The sequence below is a fragment of the Myxocyprinus asiaticus genome, chromosome 7 (genome assembly GCF_019703515.2).
Source record: "Myxocyprinus asiaticus isolate MX2 ecotype Aquarium Trade chromosome 7, UBuf_Myxa_2, whole genome shotgun sequence".
Lineage (NCBI taxonomy): Eukaryota > Metazoa > Chordata > Actinopteri > Cypriniformes > Catostomidae > Myxocyprinus > Myxocyprinus asiaticus.
The window spans coordinates 55,401,935-55,411,934 of NC_059350.1; the positions used below are offsets into that span (position 1 = coordinate 55,401,935).

General features: G+C 39.4%; 1 protein-coding gene across 1 annotated transcript in view; it reads right to left on the reverse strand.

Moving 5' to 3' along the window:
* Positions 1-1,559: 1,559 nt before the first annotated feature.
* The window catches only part of dusp27 (dual specificity phosphatase 27), an 11,311-nt gene continuing 2,870 nt past the window's right edge, over positions 1,560-10,000 (reverse strand). The window contains exons 4-6 of the mRNA XM_051702028.1: positions 9,808-10,000; positions 7,294-7,511; positions 1,560-4,462 (exon numbers count right to left, since the gene is read on the reverse strand). The exon at positions 9,808-10,000 is cut by the window's right edge and continues 39 nt beyond it. Of these exons, the coding sequence (XP_051557988.1) occupies positions 1,719-4,462; positions 7,294-7,511; positions 9,808-10,000 (3,155 nt within the window). The 3' untranslated portion in view covers positions 1,560-1,718. The remainder of the gene's footprint in view (positions 4,463-7,293; positions 7,512-9,807) is intronic.

A 10,000-nucleotide genomic window follows, 5' to 3' on the forward strand; every position in this document is an offset into this window, starting at 1 on the left:
AGGAAGTTCAACCTGCCACAGGTGCTGCTGATACAGTTCTACTCAGCAGTCATTGAGTCTGTCCTCTGCACTTCAATAACTGTCTGGTTTGGTTCAGCTATGAAATCAGACATCAGAAGACTATAAAGGACAGTTTGGACTGCTGAGAGGATTATTGGTTGCCCCCTGCCCTCCCTTCAAGGACTATACACTTCCAGAGTGAGGAAAAAGGCTGAAAAAATCACTCTGGACCCCTCTCACCCTGCCCACTATCTTTTGAACTGTTGCCTTCTGGCCGACGCTTCAGAGCTCTGAGCACCAGAACCGTCAGGCACAGGAACAGTTTTTTCCCTCAGGCTATCCATCTCATGAACAGTTAAAACTGCCCCATTGAGCAATAACTATGTGCAATACACAGTTTAGTCTTTTTTATATTTATCTAACACATCCAACCTCTTCTGCCATTACATTCCCTTGCACTGTACATAACGATTTGTTTTTAAATTTGCGCAATGTATGTGTGTGTGTGTGTGTGTGTGTGTGTGTATATATATATATATATATATATATATATATATATATATGTATATACAGTATATATGTATATGTGTATATGCATGTATGTATAAATATGTGTATATATACATATATATATATATATATATATAGTCTTATTGTGTATTCTATTTATATTTTATTTTTTATTTCATTCTATTTTTATTTATTTTTTTAATAATTAAAAATAATTTTATTATCTCTGTCTTGTTGTTGTATTGTTGTGTACTGGAAGCATCTGTCACCAGGACAAATTACTTGTATGTGTAAAAATACTTGGCAATAAAGCTCATTCTGATTTCTGTGGATGTAGCCTCAGAGTTGGCATAATTACAGTAATTCTGTGAACGCAGCATACATTCTTGTATGTCTTGGAGAGTTTTCTCAGCATTTATCAGCGTACGTCAGTGTCAGAAATGAACTTTTACATTAAGGGTCTACAATTGCCCCTGGATTTGATTTTCAGGGAGATTTTTTACATTTATGATGCCATTTTTTCTTAATATATGAAAATACTTTGTCATCCTTTCATTCAAATACTTCAATACTAACCCTAACCTAACCCTTATTCCTAACCCTAATCCTACTATCAATGTGGGAGGTGCTTTTGTTTATCTCTGTATCATAAAACCATGAACCCCAGAGACTTGTATTTTGAAAAAAAAATGTCAGTTTTTAATGAATGCAGTAATGTTATCTACTACTTGTAACACAGTTTATGTACAGTATAGAGTGGAGGTCCATTTCAAACAAATTTTATAGGTGCACTAAGTCGATACAGCAGTTGTCTGGACTTTATACTGATTCTTATTGATGTTGAAGATGCAACATTTTGGGTGTTTGTCACCCATGATTTGACCACCATAAGGGGGTGACCCACTCCAAGTAGAACAAAACCACTTCGTCAGTAACACTAAAATATGACTGGAGTCTTAATTTCACGTGAGTGTACATAATTTTAAACAGATTCGTTAATATATTTTCTTTTGGAGTAAAACTTGTGAAAAAGTGCAAAAAATACTTGGTGCAGTTTCGAGACTCTCGTGTTTTACTGAAATGGTTTTAAGAAAGGAAGCCCTTAAGCTCTCATAACTGAAACAACCAGAATCATTACTGCTCTGTAGATCTTCAATTCAACCACACAGATAATGAGATCCTTATTTTTGGCATAAACACAACAACAGTTAAGATTTTTTACTGTAAGTCTGTGACTTTGACTCTTCCTGTTTCTTCCATGCAACAATAACTTCATCCTCCTTCATTTCTTCAGCTACCCGTGCCCTTGCCCGCTGTTTGATCTGAGCTAAAAAAACGGAAATTTCCTCATCTTCCTCCTCATCCTGTCTCGTTTTGGTTGTCCTCACAGTATCATTGTTCTCAAACAGTGAGGTATGAGTCAATTTTGGTTTTGCTGAGTACTCCTGGTAACTACCCCCCTCATCATAAGATCTCCTGGTTTTGTAACTAGTAGTTTCGCTCAAGCCATTAAACGATTGCTCAGTTGAAGGCAGGGACCTCCTAGATTGATAGTTGAACTCTGGACTAGGGTCTCTACCCATATCCATGTCAGCATCAGCCTGATGCCTGGATGAAAATCTTGTGGCAAAGCCATATTCCTCCTCTTCATCTTCATCTATTGATATTGAGCTCCGGCGGCTTGGGAAGTCAAACTCCGAAGGTTCCGGTTCATATGATGTTTCTTCATATGACGGCCGAGACATGCGGGGCTCAGTATCTCCATCAACAGACACTTTTGTTTTGCTTTGAGGAGGTCTTACATTTTGGAGCCATTCATCAATACTGCTGGTGGGGTTACTCGCTGAAGCTGGCAGGTTGAGTATTCCTGAACGCCCAAAATCTCGTTTGGGTTTAGGTTTCTCACTAGGACGGTCCACCAAATCATCAAATCCATTTGACTTTCCATATCCCCTCTCATGTTTTTCATCTTCATCCTCCTCTTTCTGCTTCTTCTTCTTGTATAATGTACTGCGCTTGTTGTCTTCTGTAATCTTCTTCACCTCATATGATGCCATCTTGTCCCTCATATCGGCCTTGATTTCTTTCTCCATGGTGTTCAGTTTCTGAAGATTTACCTGGTCTTGGAAGAGGCTGTACAATGGTACACTGGTTGTAGTGATCTTGCTTTTTCGAGATCCTAACCCTGAGATGGATGAGAGGTTGGATGCTCCAGCAGACAGCACAGACTCAGCTCGACCACCATCAGACAGCACAGATCGGGCCTTCCCACCCACTGATAGCACAGATTCTGCCCGAATGCGGGACATTACACTAGAGGAAGTTGCTCCACTCAACATCGAGGCTTTATCATCATCTACTCCACGACCGGGACCAAGTGTTGATCCAACACCCAGACTAAACACTGATCCTGCTCTGAAAGGGGCGAGACCTCCTCCTATCATCATCTCTGCTTGCTTCTGAATAAGAGTCTCATTCACCACATTGGCAATCCAGTTTTGGATGTTTGCAATGTTGACCATGGGTTCTCCATTAGGACCGATCACTGGAGCAGGTGTTGGAGGAGGCTCTTGGGGCACAGGAGGTTGTGATCTTGTACTAAAACCTGAAAGGACAGAAGATCTTCCGCTCAGCACAGACATGTTATCATCTCCTGTGACACTTGCGGATGGAAAAGCACCTGCGCAGAAAGCAGACAGGGGGATGCTGGCGCCGCTTAGAGCACTCTCAGTTTCCCAGCCACATACAGATTGGCTCTCTTCTAGTGTTTTTCTTGTACGCTCCAGAAGCTCTTCCCGTCGCTGTCGTCTCTTGACTGTGGCCGTGTCCTCTGCTCGACTCATTTCCAGAATCTCATCCTTGTTCTCTTCACCACCAAATTTCTTCTGCTGCTTCAGTTTCCAGGTCTGATAGGCCGTTAAGTTGACGTCCTCCAAGGAGGTTGCTGGTGCCTCCGTCTCGCCCTCCTTCTGCTCCCCGTTCTCTGCCGCTGCATCCTTTTTGTTCCAGCCAAACTGAATGCGCTTAATCTTCCACCTTTCCAGCGGCGTTAGATGTTCCTTATTCTTTTTGCAAAAGTTGTACATGGAGCTAGTATCAGAGAGAATACTCTCTACATCATCATCGATTTTCTTCTGGCTTGCTTCGCTGTTAGTGTCATCATCAGTCTCTTTAAGTCGGTATCGTGCAGCCGCCTGCTCTTCGATCTCTTTAAGGCGTTGCTTCCACAGATCGGCGTAGCTGCTGCAGCTGGTCGTGGATCCTGCATCTGAAGCCGGTCGACGTGGATGACGCCTGATCCGTTCCTTCATCACTCGCACATCTTCGCTGGTCACACTCTCCAGGTCCTCCGGTCGCACTGCCAGACGCTTCCCCTCGCCTAGCAAAGACTCGCCGTCCTCACTGTCGCACATAAGCTGGGCCTCCCACCAGTCCTCGCTCTGGTAATTCTCATTGCGCTTTTGCCACTCTCGGATCATGCTGTCCACATCACCATCTTCATCTTCCCTGTCTTTTCCTGGGAGGGAAGGGTCATCTGCAATCACTTCCAGGTCAGGCTTACTTGGTCCACCAAGAATTCCTGCTTTCAGAGCCGCCGCAGCTGCAGATGAAGCAACACTACTCATTACGCTGCCGCTATCTTCCTCCTCATCCACCATGATAGAGTCAGCTTTAACTCCAAACATGCTCTCCTCCTCATCAAGGCGAGCACGGGTGTCGATCACAGAACACTGGCTGAGGGTTTCATCGTCGTCTTCATCGCGCTCCTCCATCAGAGTCTCATTAAGTTGACGCAGTTGCTTTATAAAACCTTCGTTGGGGTTGATGACACGTTTCTTCCTGATCTCCAGCAGTGCTTCCATGATGCTCATGTTCTGGAAGATCATGAGGTAAGCAGCTACAAGTACAGCTGATCGACTCATTCCCATCATTGAGTCCACAAGTACTTTGCCTACAATGAGAACAAAAATAATCATTTTCACCTCAGAACAAGTGCAATTTGAAAGTCATAGACATAATGTGATTCAAAGGAAATTAGTGGCAATGCAACACAAAGATGTTCTCATGAAGTAAAACCAAATGCATGTAAATTCTGTAAATGACACATGGTTTAGTATGTAATTGTACAGATATGTTATAGCTTATATTATGCATTCACTTGTATTAAATCACCATTATATTCAGTGGAGGAGTTTTCTGTCAGGTAAGGGTGTAGAAAAGCTACAGTGAAATTCCTCTTTTGACATATACAATATATTTTAACTGTAAAACAAAAGCCCCTTTTTGGCACATACCATTTGTTTTATATGATCATATTTGTCACAAAAACTGAACATGGAAATCTGTGGGAGTAAAGTGTTCCTCCTGTCTTCACTCATTAATATTAATTAAGTCATATAACTGGCCACTCTCGGTTATCAATCAACATTTAGCATGGCCTAATTAATATTCATGAGCTAAGCCTTCATAAATTCTCTTGTGCAGCCCTATGGCAGAGACAGCGTTAGAAAGAAACGGACCACACGTGGACAAATGGCCGCAGAATGGATTTACTTGTTTAAAAAATCCTATGGCCTTTATGATCATTGTGTAAACCAAACGTTCATTGTTGTGACCAAAGAGCTACAGCCAAAAGCAGACACTACAGACTCAAGCCGAAGCTAGTCAAACAAATTTAATTTTCAGTTTTTACTATCATCATTTTTATTGCCTTATTTTTATTTTTATTATAATTTTTTGTGTTATTAATGTTTGTGTCTGTGTTTTGTCAGAAGGGTTAGGGCGGGATAGAAGCTAGGACTTTTATTGTAATATTGCATACAGTGACATTCTTGTACATATTCAAAAATAGCAAAAAACCTGGTCAAATGATGAACACACAGTGAATACATAGGACTCTGAGTGTTGCGAAAATAATCTATACTAATTAAGCTAAAGAGATCTAAAATAAATTGTCACAAATAACTCCTAGGAGTCTCTTAAATTCATTAAGCTTAAAAATAAATGACCAATTAAATCTTTAAAATCAAGCTTGCACAGAAGGTCATGCTTGATTTACATTTAAAAATGTTCAGTCCCACTTCATATAAAGTATCTTTAACTACTATGTTCTAACATTTAAATACATACAATACAGTGTACTTATTGTGTAACTCCATGCTGTTCAGCAAAATTCTCACAAGATGTTGCACATTTGCTGCTACTGAGGTTGAGGTACGGGTAGGTTTAGGGGTTAGGGTAAGGGTTGGGGTAGGGTTAGTTTTGGGATTAGTGGTAAGGTTAATTGTGTAACTACAGATCAGTGTAATTTTATCCTACAATATTATCAGCCCAAGTTTGAAACTACCCTTCTTCAGTGACATTTGAGATAAATCCAGTGCAATGTGAACATTGTGGAAAGCACTTTGCAGCTGTCGAGTCACTTTGGATAGGATACATACGGAAGCCCTGAACCGCAAGGTGAAATATTTTTTTAGGTGTCTTAATACCTTCTTGAGTCTATGTCCTACAAAAACAACAACAAAAAAAAATGCTCTGCAAAATATTTTTTTTCTCAGCCAAAAATATTTTTTCTCTAGAATATATATATATATATATATTCTAGAGAAAAAATATTTTATATATATAAAATATATATATATTACCAGATTTTATTCTTAAAAAAAAAACAAATAGGGGAACAAAATTCTCCCCTTGAAAAACTTTTTTCTCTGTAAAATAATAAATAAAAATGATCTGAAATGTCATTCTTGCGAGCTAATAATTAGCATGTGGTATCAACCTCGGCCACCAGGTGCCACTATCATTAAATAAGAAATAATATGCTTAGGTGACAGAATGTCTGTGGTTCTTTATCTGCTGATGTATAGATTTATATTTATAGTATAATACAATAACAAGATTGTTTTGAAATCTTAATGAAGAAAACACAACAATGTTAGAGAGTCTTCAAATATATGAAATACCACAATAAAATGAATATACCTCAGGTTACATATGTTTCATATGGTATGTGAGTTATTTCTGGGCTCAAAGACGTCCATCTAGTGCATGTTTACATTGACCAACAATTAAAAAAAGCAACATCAATAGCAGCATCAATATTCCCAGTGATGAAGGTCATCAAACAACCACAAATACCTACCGTTCTTACACTTGACAATGAATGCCATATAAGAAAATGCTTAATTTTGAAAAGCAAAGCCCAACGTTAATTTCCTATGTGTGATTTCCTCAGTGGAGCCTCTAGGTCGGAGTCCTGCGCTGCATGTTGCTCATTGGGTTTACTCGAGAATGACTGACAGGATGATGTTTATGGGAAATCTAGCGTGAACATCTCGTAATCTCTGATCAGATCTGTACAGAATGATGTAATGAAAACTTCTATTTTTTATTATTGAGAGTAGTTAGGAAAATTATAATTGTAATTAACCTCAGAGCAAACTTCACCAACTATAAAAACTGCCATGTTCATAATGCCCATGCTAGCAAATGCTAGTTTAAGCTCTCTTTACAGCCTGTTTTGCTCATGGAGTTAATTACAGTTTCTGTGTAATCTCTCACCTGATTCAGATACGGTTTATCTGTGTCACTGACGCTAAAAATAAGTGAGTGAGACATGATGACAGAATGCAGGCCGCTGGGTTATCTCCTATCTGCCGTTTGTTTAGCTATGCTACTGACAGCATGTTAGCCAAATATGTTTGTTAGTCTTATGAAGTTTAACTAAATGAAAAATATATAATAGCCAACAAGTAACTCTTGAATTCAATCAATCCTCACCTCTGTGTGTCAGTAAAGCTTCATCGAGGAACTCTGCACATGAGCGGAAGTGTGGTGAGATATCTGCTTCAGGAAAATCATCCACCTCGATGCCCATATACGTGATGTTCATACCCTGGTAAAACACCTCGCCAGTGTACACTCCTGTGCCATGAGCCGCATTCACAATATGAGTGATTCCGAGACGCTTGAGACGAGCTTTATTTACTGCCACAGATCTGCAGACAAGAGAGAAGGTATCACTTATAAATGTTTGTCTTTAACATGCATCTTCATCATACAGTCATGTCTTTGTCATCCAGTGTCAGAAATTAACTTTAACTTACATCACCACCTGAATTTGATTTTCAGGGGAATGTTTTACCTTTATGAGGGCATATAATGTGTCTAATGCATTTATGTCAATACGTTAATAAAAAAATAAATAAAAAAAATCCATCCCCTTTTCTCTCCAGTGTTGGAGTGCCCAATTCCCACTACTTAGTAGGTGCTCGTGGTGGCGCGGTTACTCACCTCAATCCGGGTGGCGGAGGACAAGTCTCAGTTGCCTCCGCTTCTGAGACCGTCAATCCGTGCATCTTATCACGTGACTCGTTGTGCATGACACCGCGGAGACTCACAGCATGTGGAGGCTCATGCTACTCTCCACGATCCACACACAACTTACCACACGCCCCATTGAGAGCGAGAACCACTAATCACGACCACGAGGAGGTTACCCCATGTGACTCTATCCTCCCTAGCAACCGGGCCAATTTGGTTGCTTAGGAGACCTGGCTGGAGTCACTCAGCACACCCTGGATTCGAACTCGTGACTCCAGGGGTGATAGTCAGCGTCAATACTCGCTGAGATACACATGCTTCTTAAATACATTAATTTAAACATCATTTAAATTCATCAATACAAACTTTTAAGATTGAGAATTTATAATCTCTCACCCTTACTTGATTTAAGAGTTAAATCAACTTAATTATGAACTTATTATGAACTATATAAGATGTAACAAATTAGGAGGGCATTTTTTTGCCTTGTGCATTTAGAATTTCGGGGGCATTTCTGTCATTTTTGGAGGCATTTTTGCCCCAAGCCCCCTTAACATCTGACCCCGACGTCAACCCATAGAAAAAATGTTAAAAAAATATGTCAGTTGTTTCTCCTAGACTGCAACAAAATCAAACGGAGAACAAAAAGACTCCTGCTTAAAACCCCTTTTACTCTGGGGTATTTTTGTGCTGCTGTCTGCAATTTTTCAGAGAACCCCCAAAATAAAAATAAAAAAAGACTCCAATTATTCATAAATAATATTGAATGTGTTTATAATCTTATTATGAACACTGTTGTTTTGAAAAATAATTGTAATTTGTAATATAATTCTGGTTCTGTACACTCTTTGAAAAGTCTCATTTTATTCCACAAGACAAAATATTTTGTTCTCTATCACATTCCATCACAATATACAGATCTGAAACGTAGGTGACGCTCTAACACATTTTATTCCTCACAGATGTGCTCGTCCATAGACATTCAGTCTAATTTTCAGTTCAAGCAACACCCTCATTATTTCATTGAATATCTCGGCCTCTGAGTGGACTAGAAGCTCAATCTAAGTGTCATAAGAAAGCTGAGATCCTCCCCTTTGCGTTGATATATAATATTTTATGATCAATAGACGATAACATATTTTTCTGATAACTTGTTTTGCATGCTTTTCCTGCTGGATTGCATATTTTGTTCTGGACATCTAAGATATAAGATTGGATTATTCACACAAGCAAGCTCACAGACAAGTAAACAATGGCTCATTTTTTAGAGAACTTCCGAATGTCAAAGCAGATATAAAGTGTTTAGCTATTTGTTGCTTACAGCAGCAGTGATCAGAGCATAAATGAGACGTTTGTATTTGACAGAAATCATATTTCACTTTGTGATTCTTTTGAAAATCTTTTGATAAGTCGTATTAGTGCAACAAAATAAACTATACAGTTACATTCCTGAGAATGAGAGCTTTCATTTGATATATGACATGTCCATTTAAGTGCTATATGAAGGACTTTTATTTTCATATAAATATTTCTACCCCATGACCTCTGGGGGTTACTAATTTTCAATGTGAATGTTTTGAGGCCTTATTTTGTTATTTGAAGTAACATAAATGCAGAAGTGATGGTTACCTCTGAAAAGCGTGTTACATGCTTTAGGTGTTATAGCGCCCCCTTTGGTCCCGCTGGCGGATCCATAGAGTTTAAGGGGTTTTAATTCTCCTGTATCTCAGATGTTTTCCTCTGACAAAAAGACTCCAGTAATCTCACAAGAGATCTCAACAATGTCTCAAACTGTGCTCAGATGTGCTCAAGATCCCAAAGTCTGCTATCAAACATCAGAGATCTCAGTATGAACTCAAACGATCTGAGCTGCTATCCACATTCATTTTACAGCTCTTACTGTATGACAACAACTGACTAATTTAGTTTATACATCATACAAAGAGACAAATAGGACTGTGTGTGACTCACTTCTCTGCTATATAGATGTTTGGCCAGACTTCATCGACGGCATTTAACGGCGCTTCCAGACGGTCCTGCACCAGTGCTCTCTGTATGTCCAGAACACATGGCGTGTTGTAAAGACTTCTGTCGTCTATCATGTCTTTGACCCGGTTATACAGATCCTCCACCATCAGCTGCTCTGCTGTTTCCAGCATACTGT